We start from the raw sequence: 21295 nt of genomic DNA, 5'->3' as shown, positions 1-21295 counted from the left end.
GTCTGCTCCTTATTTCAGTTCATGATTTTGGTCTGTTGTTGTGGAAGCATTCCTCCAATGCCTGATTGAAAGCTCTGTGGGAAGTCTGGGGGCTTGTCCACTGGTGGGCTGCAGTGTTGGGTGATCAGGTAGTAAGTTTGATTTTTTGCTGTTGTCTGAATCATCCCCGATATTGGTATTATCCATGGGTCTTTTCTCGGTAGCCATTCAGTTTTCCCAAGAGTCCTGTGAGCTTTCGCTTGTGAGTAGTGCTAGGCTGGCTGTGTTCTGGATGCCAGCTGGGGTCAGGAGGCTGAGAGCCATCCTTAGCACGGGGACTTTGACTTTGCCCTTCTGCTCTCATGTGGGCCATTGCCCTCACCTGGTTCCATTTTTACAGCGCAAAGCCTCTGGTCTCCAGCACAGTCCAAGTCCTAAAACTTGGTGCTATGCACTCAACCTGATTATTTGAAAAGGCAAGTTTTTGTCTGACACAATAATCAGGTGTTTGTGATCAAAAGAACAAGGCTAGGATGGCTAATGCTAAGCTGAAAAAATAAAAATTGCCTTCTTGAGAATAAACATATGAATCTTACTTAGCTCCAAAGAAAGGATAAGAAATCAGCATGCCGTTCTTAACGTTTTAATATGGCTGGAAATGAAACTTGGATTTTAATCAGTGGATCACCTTACCATTAACGTAACATACCATTATGATGACTCAAGGAAATTCAGCAGACTAATGAAAGGAACTTGCACCTTTATCAAGTACATTTAAAAAGTCAGCTTCATGAGTGCAAAATATTTTCCTAAGTCGAAGTAGTCAGAAGGCAAATACCAAGCTGAATGTCCAACAGATGCCAACGAGCCCATTAGACCTCACTCCAGGATCTACCACTAGATGGCAATGGTGAGCACAAGCTAGGTCTTTGCACTGAACGAGTTCCCTATTTTTCCAAATAACAAGGCTGTGGAATTATTTTTCTTACATACTTGCGGTAGCCTATCATCACTTTTTGATCCCTGGTTTAACCCTAAGAACTTCTCTTAACTTCATCTGACCCATAAATCATGCCAATTTGTTGCGATGATTTTGTATATCACACACATGTTTGTTATGATGTAAACATGCACACAGCAGGGATAATAAGCTGCATCTCAGCCTGTGGAAAGCACTTACGATAGTTCAGATACCATTAAATGAAATACTTTTCAAGTGTTCTTTTTAAAATAAATTTTACTTGGCATATTATTTGTGGAATGCAGTAATTTAATAGAATGTTACCATGTAGTAGTTAAACATGTTATATTGTTTTAACTTCTAATAACACCCCCCAAAATAAATCTTCTTAAATCCTGTTAAGGGGAAACTCTCTTCTCATGTTTTAAGACAGAAATGGCAAACCAGTTCTGAGAACATCAGAGACTTCCCTGGCCGGCTCTGGGAGGCACCAAATTTAACTGTGACTCAGATTTGATCTTGGAGCTGATGGGAAGGCACCAAGTTGAAGCCACGTTTACACTCTGCTTCCTCCAACTCAGTGGAGTGGTTTTATTCAAGAGGAGTCTGGGTAGGAATGAGCTAAGGTTAGAGGCAGCATTGTTTGGTAAACAGGTACAGATGGCGTTCACAACAGCGGCACGTGGCAGAGTCCCAGGAAGCAAAACACTTGAAAACACACCTGCTTCTGCTAAATTGTAGGCTTCACGGAGATTCTGTTTAGGATTGTCTTGTGTTTTCAAATCAAGCTTGGCTTTTAGTAGATTTTAAACCAAGAATGGATACACACTGGCCTCCAAATTCATCTTTTGAATCCAGTTGAAGAAGAGACAGCCTGATGCCAGTCTGCAGTCGAAAAAGACATAGATGAGGGGCTTCCCTACTGGTGCAGTGGTTAAGACTCTATGTTCTCACTGCAGGGTGTGCAGTTTTGATCCCTGGTCTGGGAACTAAGATCTTGAATGCCGCAAGGTGCAACCAAAACAAACAAACAAACCAAAACAAACAAACAAACATAGGTGAGATTTGACCTTGAAAGGGTAAAAATGTCAATTTCTAGGAGAAAGGAAGTACTTTCTCTCTTGGCTGAGACACCAAGATGATTTTTGGCCACTTCTTCCGGCAATATGCAGTCCTAAGACCAAATCTCTAATTGGTTGTAATCGCGGTCAACAGAGCATGGAGCATCTACCCCCGCTGAACGTGTGACTCTGGCCATGTCAGTCCCCCTTGGAGCCAGAGGTTCCCTAAGGATTCCTGCCCTCCAGTTATTCTGGAATAATGTTCCAGATAAAAGGATACATTCAAGGCACTGCTACCTACAGTCAGAGCCCTTCCAGTGGGAGAGCTGCAGACTGAAGTTTTCTCCCCAGTTCCTTGTTGTTTGCCTCACTTACATACTGATTGGAATTTTTCTGTACAAGCAGTGTTTTTTTCTTCTCTCACTAAAAGTTGTGTCTGATTCCATTGCCTGCTTATAAGCAGTAGCCAAGGGAGGAGGTTTGAAGGTCACTGGTTGACAACTGGCTGGGACTGCTGCTTTGGCTGCTCTGAGTGGTCTAGTGAAACTCGCTTCTCCATGGGATCCAGAGCTCGTATTTCCTCTTTTATTTGGTCCACAGATGCTCATGGAGTTCCTGCCAGGGGCTGGCACCTTTCTAGGGGCTGGCTATGCAGTTAATAAAAAAAGACAGGCGAAATCCCTTACTTTATGTGGCTTGTATTGCGCTGGGTAACTAGACAAAAGCCATCTGACTGAATACAGACCCAAATAATGTCAGGTAGGTGATAGGACCTGTGAAGAGCAGTAAAGCTGAGGGATGCTAGAGGGTGATGGGGTAGGAGTGGGTGGTGGGCTGAATAATAGCTTTAATCCCTGCCCAGGCCCTAATCCTTAGAGCCTGTGAATGTTACCTTATATGGCAAAAGGGATGGCAGATGTGATTAAGCTAAGAATTCTGAGATGGGGGGATTACACTGGGGACATAAAATTAAAAACAATATCTCCTGCCTACCCAGAGAAGCTCTGCACAAACGCAGAAGAGAAAGAAAACAGTTTTATTATTAGATAAGCATTGCTCCAGAAAGAGATGCACGTCACAGGCAATGCGCTAAGACTGCAAAGACAGAAAGAAATTTCACCCTATTTTATAGCCCAGCAGATGCAAACTTAGTACACAAGTGTTCTCGAGGGAAAGCATAGCCAGTTCTCAGGTAAGAGGAGTTGACAGCACCGTTTGTCACACAGAGTTCACTCTAAATTCACCTGGAATTGGGTGTCCACCTGTGATAGCTAATTGCCTTTATGCAAAGGAAACATACACTTCTCATATCTTGGTGACAGGAGGAGGTTGGAGCCTGGAGCCCAGCGCTGCTGGAGAGTTAGGCTCCCACCTCCCACGGGGACGGGACATGGGCCGCTGTTCCCTTGATGTTTGCATTTTGGAGAGATGACTTCCAGTCCTGGGCTGTGAAGCTGGCAAGAGGTTTAGTGAGCTTTAAACTAGATTTACATGCACCTCAAAGGGGCAGAGAAAGAACTCCCAATCAAAAGTTTTCTAAAGAAAATGCTCTCAAGGAAGGGAGGGGAGAGTTTTTCACCTTTTGCAACTGGGGAGAATTAAAACTTATTTTTCTTAGTTTTAACTTGTATCTTCCCTTACAATTATCTGGAATTATCTGGGTGGCCCCTAAACATAATAAGAATTGTCCTCATGAGAGGGAGGCAGAAGGAGATTTGACTACAGCAGAGACAGATGTGATAACTGAAGCAAGATGCTACCCCGCTGGTTCTGAGGATGGAGGACAGGGCCCTGAGCCACACAATACACAAAGGCAGCTCCAGAAGCTGGAAAAGGCAGGCGGACGGCTTCTCCCTCAGAGCCTCTTCAGGGAACATGGCCTTGCTGACACCTTGACTTCCACCCAGTGAAACTGATTTGGGGCTTCTGACGTCTAGAACCGTAAGAGAATAAATGTGTGTTGTCTTAAGCCACTGAGTTTGTGGTAATTTGTCACAGTGGCCACAGGGACCTCATCCGGGTGGGAGAGCAAAGGGAGAGAAGGTCATCGGGGAGCACGTTTTGGGAAGTGGATAGTTGAGCCCAAATCTGAACAAAGTGAAGGAGTGACAGCTGTGAAGAGCTGGAGGAAGGGCATCCCCGGCCGATGAAACAGCAACTCCAAAGGTCCTAGGGTAGGACGGAGCTTTTGTGGCTGCGTGGTGTGGCTGGCAGGCGGTCAGACCAGGCGGAACCTTAGAGGCCATGGTAGCCCTTTGCCATGTTGTCAAAATGTGGAGTGAGCAACCCGATCTCTGTTTAAAAGGATCAAATGGTCTGCCAGCCCCGGCTCCGGCTCCGGGGCGGCCAGAGAGGGGCGGGGAGAGCAGGTGGCCGGCCAGCCAGGAGCAGCCCGCGGCCAGAGAGGCTCTCGCTGCAGGAAACCTGGTTTCCTTTCGACCAACTATGTTCTTTTCGTTTCAGAAAAACGGACTCCTGGAACTAGATGTGCAACAGAAGTGTCTTGTGCTGCAGAGTTGGGGGATGATGTCTGATCTCCATCTAGGGCTTCTTTACAGTGTACGTCCTTGGCGTGTGTCCTACAGGCCAAGTTCTGCATTTAAGGATATTTTTGGAACTGCAGGAGGAGGAGCACTTTGATCTTTTCCTAAAGAGTTTCCTTTCCGAAAGGCTCCTTTCACCCAGGATGCCGGCGTTGGACAGCTGGGCTTTCTCTCCAGGTGGGGGGCTGGGAGGGCTCCCGGGTAGAGGGTGTGCGAGCACCTACGGGTGACTGCGCCTGCGCGAGGCTCTCCCTGCAGACGTGGCCTCCACCAAGGTCAGCGTGTGTGTGCTTCCTGCCTCCTCGCCACACTGTCCGCCACCCCTGGGAATGAACTCTGTGCGAGTTTCCACATGCGCCTTGGAGATGCTGTCTGAAGCCAGAGTGAACAGTACAGTGGATCCCACGAGTGAGGATCTCTCTTCTCTCTCCCTCTCTAGTCATCCTTTCAGAAATTAGCAACAAGCATTTGGTTTTATTTCATACGAAGTACTAAGCCAAGAGATACCTCCATTGCTAAACCAACATCCTCTCAACATCCTTCCACACTGTGGAGACACAGCAGGGGCCGTTTCCGTGGGGCTCGCGGTCAGGCCCAGCAGCTGGCCCAGCAGCAGATGGTGGGCACTGATTAAATATTTGTTGGGTGTGATGAGCATGTCCTGTGGGGAGGATGGGACAGTGTATCTGCCAGATGGATGCAGTGGCCCCTCTTGTAGATCCAGGGCCGCTGCTAACCAATACTTGGGTGTCTTGGAACCAAGCAGGACCCTATGGGGCCTTCCTGGGGCAGACCCCTCCCCCATATTCTCTGCTTTAGCTCCTCTCTGCAGTACCTAGATAGCAGTATCTGATGCACATTTCCTGAGTTGTTTTACAGATGCTAAAACCCCCACCAAATGGAAGAAGTTAACTACTTGATGACCAGGAGGGAGCACATAGCCCCCAGACCTGCTGGTGCCTGAGCACTGATCACGGTTAACCCCTGTGACACCACCCTGTTACCTCACCATCAACCAGAGACGTGTCCACGAGCTGATCACACACCCTGAGCCATGACTGTCCCTCACGTGGCCTCTAAAAATGCTTTGCTGAGGGCTTCCCTGGTGGTCCAGTGGTTAAGACCCTGTGCTTCCTCTGCAGGGGGTGTGGCTTTGATCCCTGGTCAGGGGAGTTCTGGATGCCCCAAGGTGTGGCCAAAAAAAAAAAAAGCTTTGTTGAAACCCATCAGGGAGTTTGGGTTTTTTGAGCGGGTGAGTGGACCCAAGTTTGGTTTGGTGACATCTTCACAGAGGATTTCTGGAGACATCCTTCCCCTCATCCGCTGGCAAGCCTACCTACTTTGCCATCTAATCCAGGAGTGGAGGGTCAGGCACTGCTGGAGGGGAAGAGGGACCCTCCCAGGGCCCCTTTTAAGTTTCACTGTCCAGTGGGCCCCTGACCCTGTACAGCCCTTTTTCTCGCAGGCACATCTAAACTGCGGCAATCTCCATCGGGCTTGGCCATGTGGCCATCTGGCTGGTCACGGCACCATCCCTCGCTACATCCTTTTCTAAGGCATATTCGGGGTGAAGTCCTGAATACAAAGGCCCAGAATTTCTGAGTGGCATAAAGGCTCAGGAATCCCTCACCACTCCTTTGCATTTTCTCTCTGCAGAGTGAAGGCCCTGTCGTTCTATACTTAGTTTCCTTTGTCTTTGCCAAAAGAGGAGGGTACAACAGGTGAATAACTCCTGCCTGGGCAAGAGGACACTTGTAGAGGGAGCTGGGGCCTGGGGAGTCGTTAGGGCCTTGTTTAAGGGAAGAGCCTTTCTGCTGAGACTGATGACAGACAGATGAAGACATTTTGTGAAGGAATTCCCCTGGAGGGTTCTCCCGGGAATGTATCATAGTGATCAAGTAGCGTTGATGCACCACGTTTATGTGTGAACTAACAGGTATTTCACAGTTATTCTGTGCTGGACTCAGCACTTGTTGCTTTTCCCAGACACACAATTTTAGTGGTGAAGAGCGGGGCCAGGTTCCTAACAGCCGCAATCCAGCTGTGTGGCGTTGGGCAAGTTCCTTAACATCTCTGAGTCTCAGTTGTTTCATTTGTAAAAGGAGGACTAGAGGAGTATGCTTCCTAGGGTTAAGTGGATTAAATGAGATACTTATGTGAAGAGTTTATCACCATGTCTGACACAAAATAAAGACTCCCTACATATTAACTATCATTACTAAGTATTTAGGTGAAAACATATCTTCTGATAACTTATAGAAAAATCCACTCTTCTGTAACCACAAACTTGACCCACATGCTACAATATACAGTCTACCATATTTTCTGAACCTTAAGACTCTGACAACATTTTTTTCATATTTGTAAATTTTATTATAGGAAAAGTATAAAAGTTATATTATTTAATCTATGAATAGAAAACTTGACTGTGAGAGGTAAAATAAGACCTGAACAAATGGAGGAACATGAATCTTAAATCTCTTCAAGTGGATTTTTTAAATAATGACAAGAGAAAATTTTACATATTGACAAGAAAAAATTTTACATATTGACAAGAAATTCTGAAGTTCATTTGGAAGAATAAATGAGCGATTTTATTTTTTATTTTATTTGTTTATTTTTTTAGGTAAGAAGTGGATTTATTTAGAGAGAAACACAACCCACAGACAGAGTGTGGGCCATGTCAGAAGGCGAGAGGCGACAAATGAGTGATTTTAGCCGAGAAAGTTTTGGGGGAAAAAAGGAATCTGTGTATAGGGGGAGTACTTACACTAACAGATATTGCAACTTATTTTCTGTGATAAAAATACAAATATAAAATTTAATGAGGGGTGGTGTGGCTGCTCTAAACATAACACCAAAGGCAGGTAAACCATAAAAGGCTTTTACTTTATAAGGCGTGCCCTCCCAAGCATGTGAAATAAAACCAATTTCCCAACTTATTTTTGAGGTAGTGTTGATTTACAATATCAGTTTCAAGTGTACAGCATAGTGATTCAAATTCTTATAGATTATACTCCATTTATAGTTATTATAAAATATTGGCTATATTCCCTGTGCTGTATGATGTAGCCTTGTGGTTTATTTTCTATAAAGTAGTTTGTACCTCTTAACCCCCTACTCCTATCTTGCCCCTCCCTCCTTCCCTCTTCCTGCTGGTAACCACTAGTTTGTTGTCTGTATATCTGTGAATCTGTTTCTTTTTTGTTTTATTTTTTTAGATTTGACATGTAAGTGATAACATACTGTATTTGTCTTTCCTTCACTAAGCATAATACCCTCCAGGTCCATTCACATTGTTGCAAATGGCAACATTTCATTCTTTTATAGCTAAGTAGTATTCCGTTGTATATGTACACCACAACTTCTTTATCCATTTGTCTGTTGATGGACACAGGTTGTTTCTGTATCTTGGCTATTGTAAATAATGCTGCTATGAACTTGGGGTGCATGTATCTTTTTGAATTAATGTTTTCGTTTTATTCAGATATATACCCAGGAGTCAATCTCCCAACTTTTTAAAATGGACAAACAGAAAAGTGAGCAAAGGGACATAAGCAAATTCACAAAAGAGAAAATACAGTTAATAACTATGTGAAAAAACAAGCCTGTTAACTAGTAATTTAAGAAACAAAATTCCAAACAATGGAAATAACTTTAAATTAAATTTGAAAAACTCGTCTGTGTTTTCAAGGATATGGAAAAAGGGGCATTTCTCAAAAGAAAACCAATATATTTTCCTTGAAGATAGTTTAGAAAACATTTGAAAAACATACTTTGCCTTTGACTTAGCAGCTCCCCACTGCTAGAATTTTTAAATCCAGCATGTGCAATAAAATGTGAATCCATAATGATATATAAAAGTAGAAAATGTATGTGCAATTATGAATTATGTTATAGGAGAATATCTAATAAAACGGCAGAAAATTCACAATACTAAGTGAAAAAGGCAGAATACACCTTTGTAAAGCATTATCCCAACGTCAAACAAGAATAGATAAGCATAGAAAAAATGCCCGATGATACACACCAAGATATTAAATGTAATTGACTCTAGGCGGTAAAAGTATGAGAGATTTTTGTATTTTATTTCCTATTAATGCAACAGATTTTGTGTTTTAAAAATAACTGTGCAATTAGAAAGTTGCCTGTGTTGGAAAGCACAGAAGTGCGTGAAACTGTACAAGCCTGGAACACCCAGGGAGTGTTTCGTTCGCAAAGCCAAGGCCACCTGCCAGCCGGTGAGTCACGGGCGCAGACTCGCACCTGCCTCCGCACTCGCCAACCGCCTGCGGTGGTTTCCCAGCGAAACGCCCGGGGGGGCGAGGACCGCCCTGCGCCCCGGCCTCGGTCCCGCGCCCCGCGGCCACGGAAGCTGGGGCGCCCGCTAATTTCTGGAAGCGAAGGCATGCCCTTTTCAAAGTTCACCCGATGGGCCTTTCCTTTCTCCAGCTCTAAGCAGCCCAGAAGGCAGGCTCTCGGGTCAGCCGCGCCCCCGGCCGGGCTCGTTCCCCGCGGTATTCGGGGTCCGCGGCGAGGCCAAAGGTCGAGGTGGCCGGAGAAGAGGAGGGGGCAGCCCGGGGTGGGGGGGCGCCCTCGCGAAGCCTCGTGCCACTAGGAGCGCTCACGCCAGCGAGGCCGGGTCTAGCCGAGTGACCGCGGTCTGGCCACGCGGTCGCCCAGGGACGCGCGTCCTCCGTAGGGACAAAGGGTCGGGAAACTTGAGCCGGGCCCGTCCCGGAAAATCCGGGCTGCGGTCGCCATGGCAACGGAGTCGGGCCCGCGGCGGCCGCCCCCGGCCCCGGCTCCGGCCCCGGCCCGGCCCACGAGGGGGCGCTGGGGGCGGGAGAGGGACCCCGCGCGGCCGGCCCCGATGCCCGCCCCGCCCTCCGGCCGCGGCCGCCGGCCCGAGCCCGCGACTGACCCTCGGCAGCTCCTGTAGTCACGTGGCGCTGGGAACCGGCGGGGGGGCTGGGCACGGGCCTGGCAGTGGTGAACTCGAACCTGCTGCTGTCGCCGCGGCGGGGTGGGGAGCGCGGCCGCCGGCGCCGGCTTTCCGGCCCCATGGACGCGCGACGCGGCTCCGCGCTCCCCGCCGGAGAGGTTCGTCCCGGGCAGGACGCGGGGGTCCACGCGAGCCCGTGGCGGGGCGGCCCTACCTGCCGGGCGCGTGACCGTGTGCGCGCTGCGGGGGGTGGGGGGGGACACTGCCGGACCGGGGGGGCGGCGAGCCCGCGCACCTGCGCACAGGCTCCGCGAGCTGCGCTCTGCGTGGGGACGGGAAAGGGCCCCCTCGGGGAGCGCGGAGCCGTGTGTTCGCGAACGTGCACCGGGCGTGGGAGGACACGCACGAATACAAAAGGGGGATGTGGGGTCTCCACGGCCTTTTGCCACCCAGGACGCGCCCGGGGATTCTGACCGAGTCCTGGTCACACGAGCTCGCCTGCGCAGCCCCCTGGGAAACCGGCCTGGAATTCCTGTTGGGAGGAGGGTGGGGGGAGGGGAGCCAGCAGGGATTCCAGAGTTCCTGCCACAAGCCGGCCTTTTGGCCACTAGCACGGACAGTTCATGGTGTGACCTTACCAGTGGAGGAAGTCACCCCCAAACGCAGCCCTGTGCTTTCTTGGTGAAGGGGCCAGGTTCATTTATTAATCCAATATCCATTAAGGTCACTCTGCCAGGCGGGGTGTGGGGCAGGGGTGGGGGAGGGGGTTGTGGCTGGCGAGGACACAAAGATGACTGCCCTAGGGGAGCTCGGAGCCTCATGCATGTTTTCTCTCCCCTCCCCACAGGTAAGGCTGGCCTCTCTGCCGTCAGAGGTCTGAGCTCTGCCATGGGGGTAGGGGTGTCTTTACTGCTGCAGTTTTCTCTGACATCTGGGGGCTACCAGAGTGTGGGCCGAAGCAGGCGCTCCAGCCGCAGAAGTATCCCCAGGAGCCTCCCCGGGAGGAGCTGGAAAAAGCCTCATCTCCTGCTCCACAGCCTCCAGGGTAGAGTGTGGCCTTCTTTGTTGGGTTCTTGAACCATGCCACGGCCTCAGTGCTCAGGCCTCCCCATCCTGGTGGAAGGAAGGCGCCTGCCCGGGGGAAGGGTCACGTTCTCACGTCCTGGGAGTCTTCCCTGTGCTCAGTCTGATCATTGGGAATGAGTCATGTCTGTGCTCCTGGAGAAGAGTACAGGCTCCGGGGAATTTGGAGGACGTGTCTGGAACTTGCGAGCAGGCAGTGAAGGTCCCGTAGGAGTCTAACCGTCACGCCACCTCGCAGTGGGTGTAGGAGGCTCTCCTGCAGCCATCTGGGCTCCCCAGCTCTGGAAGAGTTGACTGTGTGGCAGCCCCTGGCAGGGCTGGGGCAGGACCGGGCAGGGGACAGAGATTACAGTCTCTTCCTTCCTCCCCTTTTCTTGCCCCAGTAATCCTTATCACCAGAGGGAGGCAGAGACAAGATCGCCCCGGAGGGCAGCAGGCTGTGGGTGTTCTTGGATTCAAGAGCGCTCTCCTTCCTGCAATGTTCTAATTGTGTGTGGGGGTGGCGGGCAGAATGTGGGCACAGTCTGGGCAGACAATGGCCTGGCATCGTGCTGGGCTGGCAGTAGCATCAAGTGCTCCTCTCCTGGTCCTGAGAAGGGCCGCTCTCACTGGCTGTCCCGGCTGTTCCCGTGAGAGACTGAGGTTAAGGAGGCCAAAGTGCCTTCCCCAAGATTGGATTAGATTAGAGCCCAGGAGAGGGTCATAGGAATGAGAGGCTACAGGAATTTCTTTCTGTGACATCTTTACAAACTCAGGTATTTTACAGGAAAGAACGTTGGTCTGGGAATTTAGAACCCTCGTCCTGGTTCTGCTGTTGGTTTACTGTGTGCTCTCGGGCAAGTCCCATCACCCTGTAACATGTCACATTTGCTTCATCTGTCAAACAGCCAGCTTAATGTCTCTCGTCCAGCCTCGCTGAGTTGCTGTGAAGCTCAGATACAGCAACAGGAAATCGTAGAAACAAGGAGAGGGCAGCGGGGAAACACTTGGAAAAGCGTAAAGCGCAGTAGGAAGAGGTGACTGTGTTTTCTGGTACGTCCTAAGGCAGGAATGTTTGTGCAGCCAACATTGGAGAGTTTACTCCATGTCAGCCACGGGCTGAGGGGGATTCCAAGAAGTGTCAGTGTTCTTCCTTCTGGTAGTTTCCAGCGTTAGTAAAGACTTGACAGATTGGTATCTAGAAGCCTAAGATTGAAATCATATAATGCAAGGACCTAGAAGAGTAGTCTAGTAGTGTAGATTCCAGGCTTGAGGAGTGCAGAGGGGCCAGCTCCTCTTGGGCCTGGGATCTGCAGGGGAGGAACTGGGGGCAGGCTGTGAGGCTCTGTAGAGTGACTGTGCCTTTCCACCCCCAGCAGAGGAAGAACCGATGCTGGAACGTCGCTGCAGGGGCCCCGTGGCCATGGGCCCCGCCCAGCCCCGACTCCTTTCAGGGCCCTCCCAGGAGTCGCGGCAGACCGTGGAGAAGGAGCCCCAGGGGCTGAGGTTACAAGGCACTGCGCTGGCCCAGAAGGGCGGCCAGGCCCCAAGTCGGGCCCATCGTTGTGCCCACTGTCGAAGGCACTTCCCGGGCTGGGTGGCCCTCTGGCTTCACGCCAGGCGCTGCCAGGCCCGCCTGCCCCTGCCCTGTCCTGAATGTGGCCGTCGCTTCCGCCATGCCCCTTTCTTGGCACTGCACTGCCAGCTCCATGCATCCGCCACCCCAGACCTGGGCTTCGCCTGCCACCTCTGCGGGCAGAGCTTCCGAGGCTGGGTGGCCCTGGTTCTGCACCTGCGGGCCCACTCGGCGGCAAAGCGGCCCATCGCCTGTCCCGACTGCGAGAGACGCTTCTGGCGGAGAAAGCAGCTGCGGGCCCATCTGCGGCGCTGCCACCCGCCGGCCCCCGAGGCCCGGCCCTTCATATGCGGCAACTGCGGCCGCAGCTTCGCCCAGTGGGACCAGCTGGTTGCTCACAAGCGGGTTCACGTGGCCGAGGCCCTGGAAGAGGCAGCGGCCAAGGCTCTCGGGCCCCGGCCCCGGGGCCGCCCGGCGGTGACCGCGCCCCGGCCGGGTGGAGACGCCGTCGACCGCCCCTTCCAGTGTGCCTGCTGCGGCAAGCGCTTCCGCCACAAGCCCAACCTGATCGCCCACCGCCGCGTGCACACGGGCGAGCGGCCCCACCAGTGCCCCGAGTGCGGGAAGCGCTTCACCAATAAGCCCTACCTGACCTCGCACCGGCGCATCCACACGGGCGAGAAGCCCTACCCGTGCACCGAGTGCGGCCGCCGCTTCCGCCACAAACCCAACCTGCTGTCGCACAGCAAGATCCACAAGCGCTCCGAAGGCTCTGCCCAGGGTGCCCCCGGCTCGGGGAGCCCCCAGCTGCCCGTCCGCCCCCCGGAGCCCTCGTCAGAGCCCGCCCCGGAGCCCCCGCTGAAGCCGGCCCCCGAGCCTCCGGGGGCCGCAGGGGAGCGGCCGCGGGCCCCGGCGGAGGCCCCGCCCTCTCTGTACAGCTGCGAGGACTGTGGGCGGAGCTTCCGGCTGGAGCGCTTCCTGCGGGCCCACCAGCGGCAGCACACGGGCGAGCGCCCCTTCACCTGCGCCGAGTGCGGGAAGAACTTCGGCAAGAAGACCCACCTGGTGGCCCACTCCCGGGTCCACTCCGGCGAGCGGCCCTTTGCCTGCGAGGAGTGCGGGCGCCGCTTCTCCCAGGGGAGCCACCTGGCCGCCCACCGGCGCGACCACGCGCCCGAGCGGCCCTTCGTCTGCCCGGACTGCGGGAAGGCTTTCCGCCACAAGCCCTACCTGGCCGCCCACCGGCGCATCCACACGGGCGAGAAGCCCTACGTCTGCCCCGACTGCGGCAAAGCCTTCAGCCAGAAGTCCAACCTGGTGTCCCATCGGCGCATCCACACGGGCGAGCGCCCCTACGCCTGCCCTGACTGCGACCGCAGCTTCAGCCAGAAGTCCAACCTCATCACCCACCGCAAGAGCCACATCCGGGACGGCGCCTTCTGCTGCGCCATCTGTGGCCAGACCTTTGACGACGAGGAGAAGCTTCTGGCCCATCAGAAGAAGCATGACGTCTGAGGGGGTAGGGGCGGCGGGGGCCGGGGGAGGGCAGGCCTGGGCATCATTCACACTGTGCCCTGTGCTGCTTCTGTAGGCGAGGGAGGGGAGAGGTGGGGTGATCCGGCCCCGTTAGAGAGGGAGGGCCCCTACCGTTGCAATCAGGGAGTCCACTTGCAGAGCAGGGACCCCAGCCTCCAGCTGGTGTTTGCTAAGGTTTGGTCCTGACTGTCCTGTGCCCTGGAAAAATAGCAATAGCAGCTCTCCACCCACCCCTTAGAGCCCTCTGCAGGAGGGACCACCAGTGGACAGGAAGACCCCTCTCTTCTGGTGTTAACGCCTTAATGTCCCTGTCTCCTGTTATGAGTTCCTTCAGCTCGTTTTTTTTTGGAAGTAGGTGTGCTTCAGTCCTTAGTGAATGAGCGCCCGGGAGGAAAAGTGGACCAGCTGGATACACCTGGGAGAACCTGCCGGCCTCGTTGGGCAGCGCCTGGGCTTTTTCCAGTAGTGGGAGGCGAAGCTGAGCTGCTCCAGCCTGCCCCACCTCGTCCCCTCCCTCCTGCTGTTGCACAGGCACCCAGACTTGGAGAGACCCATCTACTGTTAGTGCTTGGCTTCCCTTGCTCCCGGAAGATCACCGCACCCCTGGGGGAGGGGGTGGGGCAGGCATTTCCTCATTGCTTTGACTTCATCCACCACCCTCCCCGGGGGCTTAAGAGCATCCTCTGGCTGTTAGCCGCCCTGTGTCAGGGCTTTTGTCTGAACACCCCAGCCCGCCTTCACTCCTTTCAGAACCCAAGATGTTGTGGGGAGGCCCGCCCCATTGATAATGGAGGGTCAACTGACAGGAAATGAGGGTGAGCTTCCCTTTCAGCATTCTAATGTGTGGACACCCAGCCTCTGCTTGAGCACTTAGGTAACAGGGAGTCCCCCCACCCTCTGAGGCCCTGATTCTATTGTAGGATAATTCTAATTGTTAGAAATTCTTCCTTATAATGAATGAATCTGCTTCCCTGTAATTTCTACTGTTGGGCTTTGTTTGTTCTCTGGAACTAAACACAACCACTTACCCTCCTTTTCAAACTAGAGAATAAAGATCTGGTTTTAGAACCAGTGGCTGAGAAGTATTCCTTTCTCCTGGGGAGTTGTGGAGTTGGAGGAAGGGGCAGCAGCTCTGCACCAACGGGGGTTGGGGTGGGTGACAGGCCAAGTGGCCGGACTTGTCAAGCTTCTCTGCACCCTGCCTGTACTTCCCCGGGGTAGGGTCAGGCACATTCAGCAAGTGGGGTTTCCTCTCTAGGGGTCCAGCCTTCTGGGGGGTCAAGTCAGCTTTGCTGGGTGTCAATTGTCAGGGAGAAAAGGCCTGACTTGATTCTGTCCTGCTCTGCCACCCTGGCTGACCTGCTACAGCTCTCATATCTTTTACTACGTATGCTTCCCTGCGCTGGCTGTTCCATACGTATTTGAGTGCCTGTTTTTGACAGGTATCGATAGGCCCTTTTCCTGACTGTCTTAGTAGTTTCTGCATAGATTTCCAGCACCTAGCACAGAGTATGGTGCAACCACAATTTGTTACTATGACGGGCACTTTGGGAAGAAGTTTACCTAAATTATCTAACAGTTCAGAGTTTGCTAAGTACTCTTTTTACAGATGAAAACATTTGCTTAAGGTCATGTAACTGGTAATCACCAGAAGCAATACAAACCCCGGTCTGTTCAACCCAAAACCCATGCTCTTGACCACTGCTGCATGTTTTATCGGGCAAATGCAGTGCTGCTGCTTTTGGTGAAGACAAGTATTAAATGCCTATTGTGTGCTCAACGCGAAAAGAAACTCAGGGCTTACAAAATAAGACCCAGTCTTACCCCTAAGAGGCCTAAGTCTGGGAGGACTTATACCTGTACATGAATCGCGAGCAGAGAGAGATGGATGAGGGGTGGGTGGGGTTCCAAGCGCGTAGGATGGAAGCAGACAGCTTCAAAGCTTTATACTGATTTATCGGGTCATGAGGCCACTTCAACACCTGTGTAGTTGGTGGCACATTATCTCTCTCAGGCCTGGGAGCATTGTCTCAAGAAAGCCTCGCTTAAGTCTGTCTCGTTAAGGGAGCTCAGGGCTTCAAGGGAAGGGAGCAATGCTTTTTTGTGGGATGACCAGGAAAGCAGCTAGATGTCTGGGGATGATGGGCAGGGAACAGAGGACAGATTCGCAGGCATCTAGAGTTAGGATTGGGGGTGGGGGTGAGGAAAGGATGAAGGAGAGGGAATGTGATCAGGGGTCCTGACTTTTTGAAAAATCATTACTTGTAAAGGAAATGCCTGGCATTGGGTCCTCTAATGCTATGCTGCCCACTGCTTTTGGGCAGAGATGGTGAGGAGAGGACCAAAGTTCAGGGACAGCCATGGAAGTGGCCTTGGGGGGGCTGGTAAGGCAAGGACAGAGTGAATTTGCCCGTGGTTCCTTCCCAAGTCCCTCAGGGGGCACATGCTGACAGCAGTCTTGAAGGAGGGACTGCCCTGTTGGAGGGGTCAGCCTTTTGCTGACAGGAGCTGCCCTTCTCTTCTAAAGAGTCCTTTTTTTCCCTTTTCTCTTCTATAATTACAAAAGTATTAAATTATCTTGTCAAAATTAAACAATGCAGACATAATTTAGATTTATTTTTTAATGTAAAAGTTATTTCCCCCACTCCCCCACACCCCATGGCTTTTCTCTTTGCATCCTGTAGAGTTTGAGGGTGATCTTCTGGACATTTTTCCTATGCACTTGCAAACACACTCCCCTTTTTTCGCTTAATGGAAATAGGATCCCAGATGTGCTTCATTGTTTCCACCCTTGAAGTACCCTTGGTCATGAAATGTCAATCTGGAGGAAGTCTTCCACTCTGTAGAAGGAAGAAACAGGCCTAGAGAGTGGAGATGACTTTCCCACTCGTACCCAGTGGCAGATGTGGCACTACAATGCTGGAATTCCACAAGTCTTGGTTGAACTTCCAGTAGGTACTCAGAAAATAAGATGAATGAGACTCTATTTAAAGAGTCGATGGCCTAGTGATGTCTGGCCTCTGAGCAGAGTTTTACACTTTACGAATGCTTCTGTAGAGGATAGAACCAATTACGGTCCTGCAAAAACCCAGTTGTCCCTCAGTATCCTCCGGGGGGCTGTTTCCAGGAATACCTCTCCCCTCTCCCTCTGTGGATAACAAAATCTTTGGATGCTGGAGTCCCTTATATAAAATGGCATTGTATTTGCATATAAGCTATGCACTCACATCCTCCTGTATACTTTAAATCATCTCTAGATTACTTATAATACTTAATACAGTGTAAATGCTATGTACATAGTTGCCTGTGCCAGGGGAAATGCAAAGTATTGCTTTGAATTTTGCTTTTTGGAACTTCGTGGAGCTCCCACCCCCCCCCCGCCGCCCCCGCCCCAGAATATTTTCAGTCTGATGTTGGTTGAATTCACGGATGTGGAACCTGCCGACATGGAAGGCTGACTGTAACTAGAAAATTATTAACTCTTACAGATGAATAAGTCAAAGTCCAGGGACAGAAAGTATCTTTTGTAAAGACTGCACAAGAAGATTGTGGCAAAACTGATAGGATTGGGTCCCTGGTTTCTATTGTTCTATGAGGCTCAACAGCTGCTGGGCCCGTGGCAAACGCCTAGTAGGGCAGCTGCTGACATTAGAATAAGGCCCGTGGGCTTAACAGTAAGGTTTGTAGGAAGTCTCAGAGTGAGGCCAGCTTCTCTTGCTATCAACCTCATGTCCCAAAAGCAGTTTCTAAGCAGCTCCCAAGAGAATCTGCCAGTGGGAGTTATCCTGGCTGGCCGGCCCCTTTTGAGGTAGCAGTGAGGAATTTTATTGACATAAAGGAGCATGTCTTTTCCATCAGGTTGGGTAGATGAGAAAATTCTCTTTCCTCAAGGTCTCTGGGAACAGAAGACCGTCCTTGGCCATCTGGACCCTGCCTCTAAATAAGCAGTAACACTCGACCTAGGAAGGCTGGTCGCTGTTTCCTCGGCTGGAAGGCGAGGGGTTGGATTTAATGATGTCTAAGTCTGTCTTGGAGACCCCGGGATCGTTTATCACTCGCCTACGACGTGCCTAGGGCCGCGCGAGTGTGGAGAGCGATTTCTCTCGTCGCACGAGACTCGCACATCTCACTCTAACACCTGGTGCGCTGTAGTGCCAGGTGCCATCACCATGTCACAGGCACACTCGAGTGTGATCGCCGGAGCGGGGTTCGTGGGTCTTGTTCCCCCGGATCGCGGCACCAAGGGCGGTGCGGGCGCGTCGCAGGCGTCGCGTCGGACGGAGAGTTGCAGAGAGACTGGATGGGTTTTAGAGCGCGCGTCTGCGGGGCCGGGACGGGGAGGGAGAGCTCTGCGGGGAGGAGGAGCGGGTGGTGCCGCGCCGGCAGGTCACCAGCTACCCGGCGTAGCCCCCTCCCCCGGGAGACCAGGCCCAGCGCCCTGCGGCGACGCTGTAACGCCTGGCGGGGCAGTGGCTGGCCCCGGGGAGGCGAGGTCAGCCCGCCCACCCCGGCCATTGGCTCCGGAGAACAAAGGGGCCGCCCCGCAGGCTCCTCCGATAGGGCTGAGCCGGTCATCTGAGAGGCGCAGCCAATCGGGTGGCGGGGCGGCCCCGGGGACGGCCAGGCCCGCCAGCCAATCAGAGGCGCGTGCCCGCCCCGCCTGCCCCGGGACTGGCGGGGCCGGGGAGCGCAGTGCCCAAGTCGCCCCGGGGTGGCAGTTCCCGTTAACCTTAGCCACAAAGTCAAAGGTATTTATTCCCGTCCCCTCCCTCCGAGTCCCTCGGAATCCGGGCGGGGAGGGGCGTGCGGAGGGACGGACCGCGCCTTGGGGCCAGCGCCCGGCCCCGCTCCTCCCGCGCTGTCTCCGCCCAGCCTCGGGCTGGAGGCGGCCTCGGGGTCCCCCGAGCCCCCGCGCTCTCAGCCCCGAACTCTCCCCACCCCCACACAGCTCACGGGGAAAGGGGCCCGGGTCGTGCGTGGGGAGCAGCTGCAGGCCGGGGCAGCGCAGGAGGGGGCGTGAGAGCGGGAGAGGCAGGGAGGTGAGCGCGGGGACCGACCCCCGGCCCCTCCGGGCGCGCTCTGCCAGAGCCGGTCCCGGGGTTCGGGAGCGGTGTCTGCCTCCCCCAAAGGTCGAGTTCCCGGAGGGCGGGAACCCCAGTGCTCGCCGCAGAGTGACACATAGTAGGTGCTTAATAAATGATTAAATGCGTGGGCCTGAGAATTGGGGGCGAGAACAATGAGAGGGAAGACCACAGAAACTGGAGGTGTGTGTGGAGGGGTCTCCCTGAAACCTCCATTCCAGGAAGGTGGGCACAGGAGCTAAGATCTCAGTGGGGGTGGGGTAGGCGCTGGGGCTTTCTTCCCTCGTGAAGGTGGAAGGTATAGAGATGCCGCCCGTCCCCTCCAGCCCTTTGGGCAGGATGGAGCCTGGCGTGGGTCTTGCTCCACTTGACCTGGGGTGGGGTGTGGTCAAAGCCCCGAGGCGAGGCCTGCGAGGTCCAGGCTCCACGGTTAGGTGTCCGCCTTGGGTCCCGGAGTTCATCTTTAAAATGAAGAGATTCGAGGGTATTAGTCTCCTTTCAACTCGAAGGTTGATTCTATGCTTCTAATCTGTTTTGGACCTAAATTTCTTTTATTTAAATGTTCCTTTGTTAAAATTTTTATTATTGGCTTACAGCATGCTGGACCTTGTGCTGGGTGTTGGAGAGAAACAACACTTCCTGTGTTAAGATGTTTACAGTCTTGTTGTGGACACAAATGATTATTATGCCATGTAGATGGTGCTGCGTTGGGTGGGTGCACAGGTTAAGCAGAGAAGGGCCCCTAAATGAGCCTGGTGTATCCACAAAGGCTTCCTGGTGAAAGTGATTCCTGATCTCGGCTGGGCAGAGAAGAGTTGGACAAGAGTATTCCAAGACTGGTCACAGGTGTCCCAAGGCATGGCAAGGTCAGGGAGCTGGATTTGGGGACAATGGGGTAGGTTGGCGATGCAGTGAGCAGTGAGCAGAGGCCAGATTTTAAATGGTCTTGCCAGGAAATTTTTAGCAGAACCTGAAAGTGCTGGGGACCCACTGAAGTGATTTAAAGCAAAGTCGTAACACGTCTAAATTGTCATTTTAGGAAAATGCTGTGAGTCTGGGGGGTGGATGGATTGGAGGGGCAAGATGAGTTATAATAGCGATGGGGTCTCCAGGTGAGCAGTGCTGAGGCAGCAGCAGTGGGAGATATTGGAGGTATTAAAATAGCACTGGTACGACTCAGTGACCTGTGGATTGTGAGGGCTGCACTCTGTGGTAGTGAAAGGTGGTGGCAGTTTTGAGAGGCCTGGTGAGTCCCCCTGAGGGGCAAAGGATGCCCAGGGCAAAGTGCAGAGCTGGTCCGGGCACCTGCCCCCTGTTGAGGGCTAAAGTGAGGAATTTAAGGTTTCCTAGGATGGGGGTGGCCTGCAGGGAAGAGCGGGCTGGTGTGCAGAAGGAGACCTGAACTCTGTCTTTGAGGCAGGGAATGTCCCCTCTGGGCCTTGGTTTCTTCATCCAAAAAGGGAGAAACATTGCTTATCCTTGTCAAGCTCCTTTGAATGCAGCGAGGGGCGGAAAAGTATTTATAAATTAAAACGTGATACGTGTCCAAAGTGTTGTTAGCTGTTGATTTCATCCCTTGCCTTCGATCAGATAATGGGGTCCCTGGACCCTGGCAGGCTCCTGAGTCTTGGATTTGGGGCAGAGGAATATGGGTGCTGCTCTACCTTCTAAAGGGAGACAGGTGGGCAAAGACTGGGGTGGGGGACAGGCCTGGTGGCGGGGAGGTGGGGATGGGACAGCCCCAGCAAAGGTGTGCATGTTGGGCAGGGCGGGTGGGGCAGGAGTCCTGGAAGGAGGTGCCTTGGGGACTGGCGTGGGGTTGAATCTGGGACCTCTGCGAGGTGGGTGGGCGTGACAGGATAAGGAGGCTGCCCTGGCTGGCCAGGGACCTGGTTCCCAGGGAATGTTGGCTGAAGCAAACTGAAGACACTAAACTGGGCTCTTCCTATCAGGGCAACCCTGAGGTGCAGTTCTGACAACTGGGGAGTAGGGAGGGGGTGACAGCAATGCAGTGACCTAAAAAGAATTCATCTTGCACCTTGTGAACACTTTCCAGAGTCCTTTTGCAATGTTCCCCGCCCCCCCCACTGCTTGATATAACAATTCTATACAGAGGTCCACGCATTATTTCCATTTGCAGATGGGGAAACTGAGGCCCAGGGAAGGAAGCTGGCTGGCTGGGGGTCATGCGGCTAATCAGAAGCAACCCCGGTCCCAGGGTCTCAGGCCTCCCTGTCCTGGGCTGCTTCTGCTACAGCGTGGTCTTTCTGTGGGATGATGGCCTGCCCTGCCCTCTTGCTCCCCACCTCTGTCCCCTCTCCTGGGGCGGAGGAACACAGTGTTTGGGAGGCTGAGGTCTGAAGATGCTGAAGTAGGAAGAGGGGGGACGTGGGGAAGGGGAAAGGGGCGGGGCTTGGAAGAAGTAACAGCGTGGGATGTACGGGGACACCTGATCCAGGGGTGAGTAGATCCGGGAAGTTGGAGAGGAACTAGGGAAGAGAAGGGAGGGTGATGGGAGAAGAAGTTGGGGCGGCAGGGGCCCTGGAGGCTT

At 52.8% G+C, this 21295-nt stretch overlaps 2 protein-coding genes across 17 annotated transcripts in view; both read left to right on the top strand.

Annotated features, from left to right (window-relative positions):
- Positions 1 to 8813: 8813 nt before the first annotated feature.
- Positions 8814 to 21295, top strand: part of REPIN1 (replication initiator 1) — a 19264-nt gene continuing 6782 nt past the window's right edge. Inside the window, exons 1-4 of one of the 10 annotated variants that reach the window (XM_057733087.1) lie at positions 9071 to 9089; positions 10408 to 10534; positions 11460 to 11604; positions 11928 to 13646. In XM_057733087.1, the coding sequence (XP_057589070.1) occupies positions 11942 to 13642 (1701 nt within the window). In that variant the 5' untranslated portion in view covers positions 9071 to 9089; positions 10408 to 10534; positions 11460 to 11604; positions 11928 to 11941 and the 3' untranslated portion in view covers positions 13643 to 13646. The other 9 variants (XM_057733084.1, XM_057733090.1, XM_057733088.1 and 6 more) reach the window with 9 other exon arrangements.
- ZNF775 (zinc finger protein 775) overlaps positions 18325 to 21295 on the top strand; it is a 19433-nt gene continuing 16462 nt past the window's right edge. For 2 of the 7 annotated variants that reach the window (XM_057733096.1, XM_057733091.1), the window contains exon 1: positions 18325 to 18411. The gene's annotated coding sequence lies outside the window, so the exon portion shown is untranslated. Of the gene's footprint in view, positions 18412 to 18745; positions 18845 to 20380; positions 20426 to 21295 lie in introns of those variants that run through there. The other 5 variants (XM_057733095.1, XM_057733092.1, XM_057733093.1 and 2 more) reach the window with 4 other exon arrangements.

This window comes from Hippopotamus amphibius, chromosome 4 (genome assembly GCF_030028045.1).
Source record: "Hippopotamus amphibius kiboko isolate mHipAmp2 chromosome 4, mHipAmp2.hap2, whole genome shotgun sequence".
NCBI lineage: Eukaryota > Metazoa > Chordata > Mammalia > Artiodactyla > Hippopotamidae > Hippopotamus > Hippopotamus amphibius.
The sequence above is the reverse complement of the archived record's forward strand: the minus strand, read 5'-3'. Positions and strand labels throughout refer to the sequence as shown.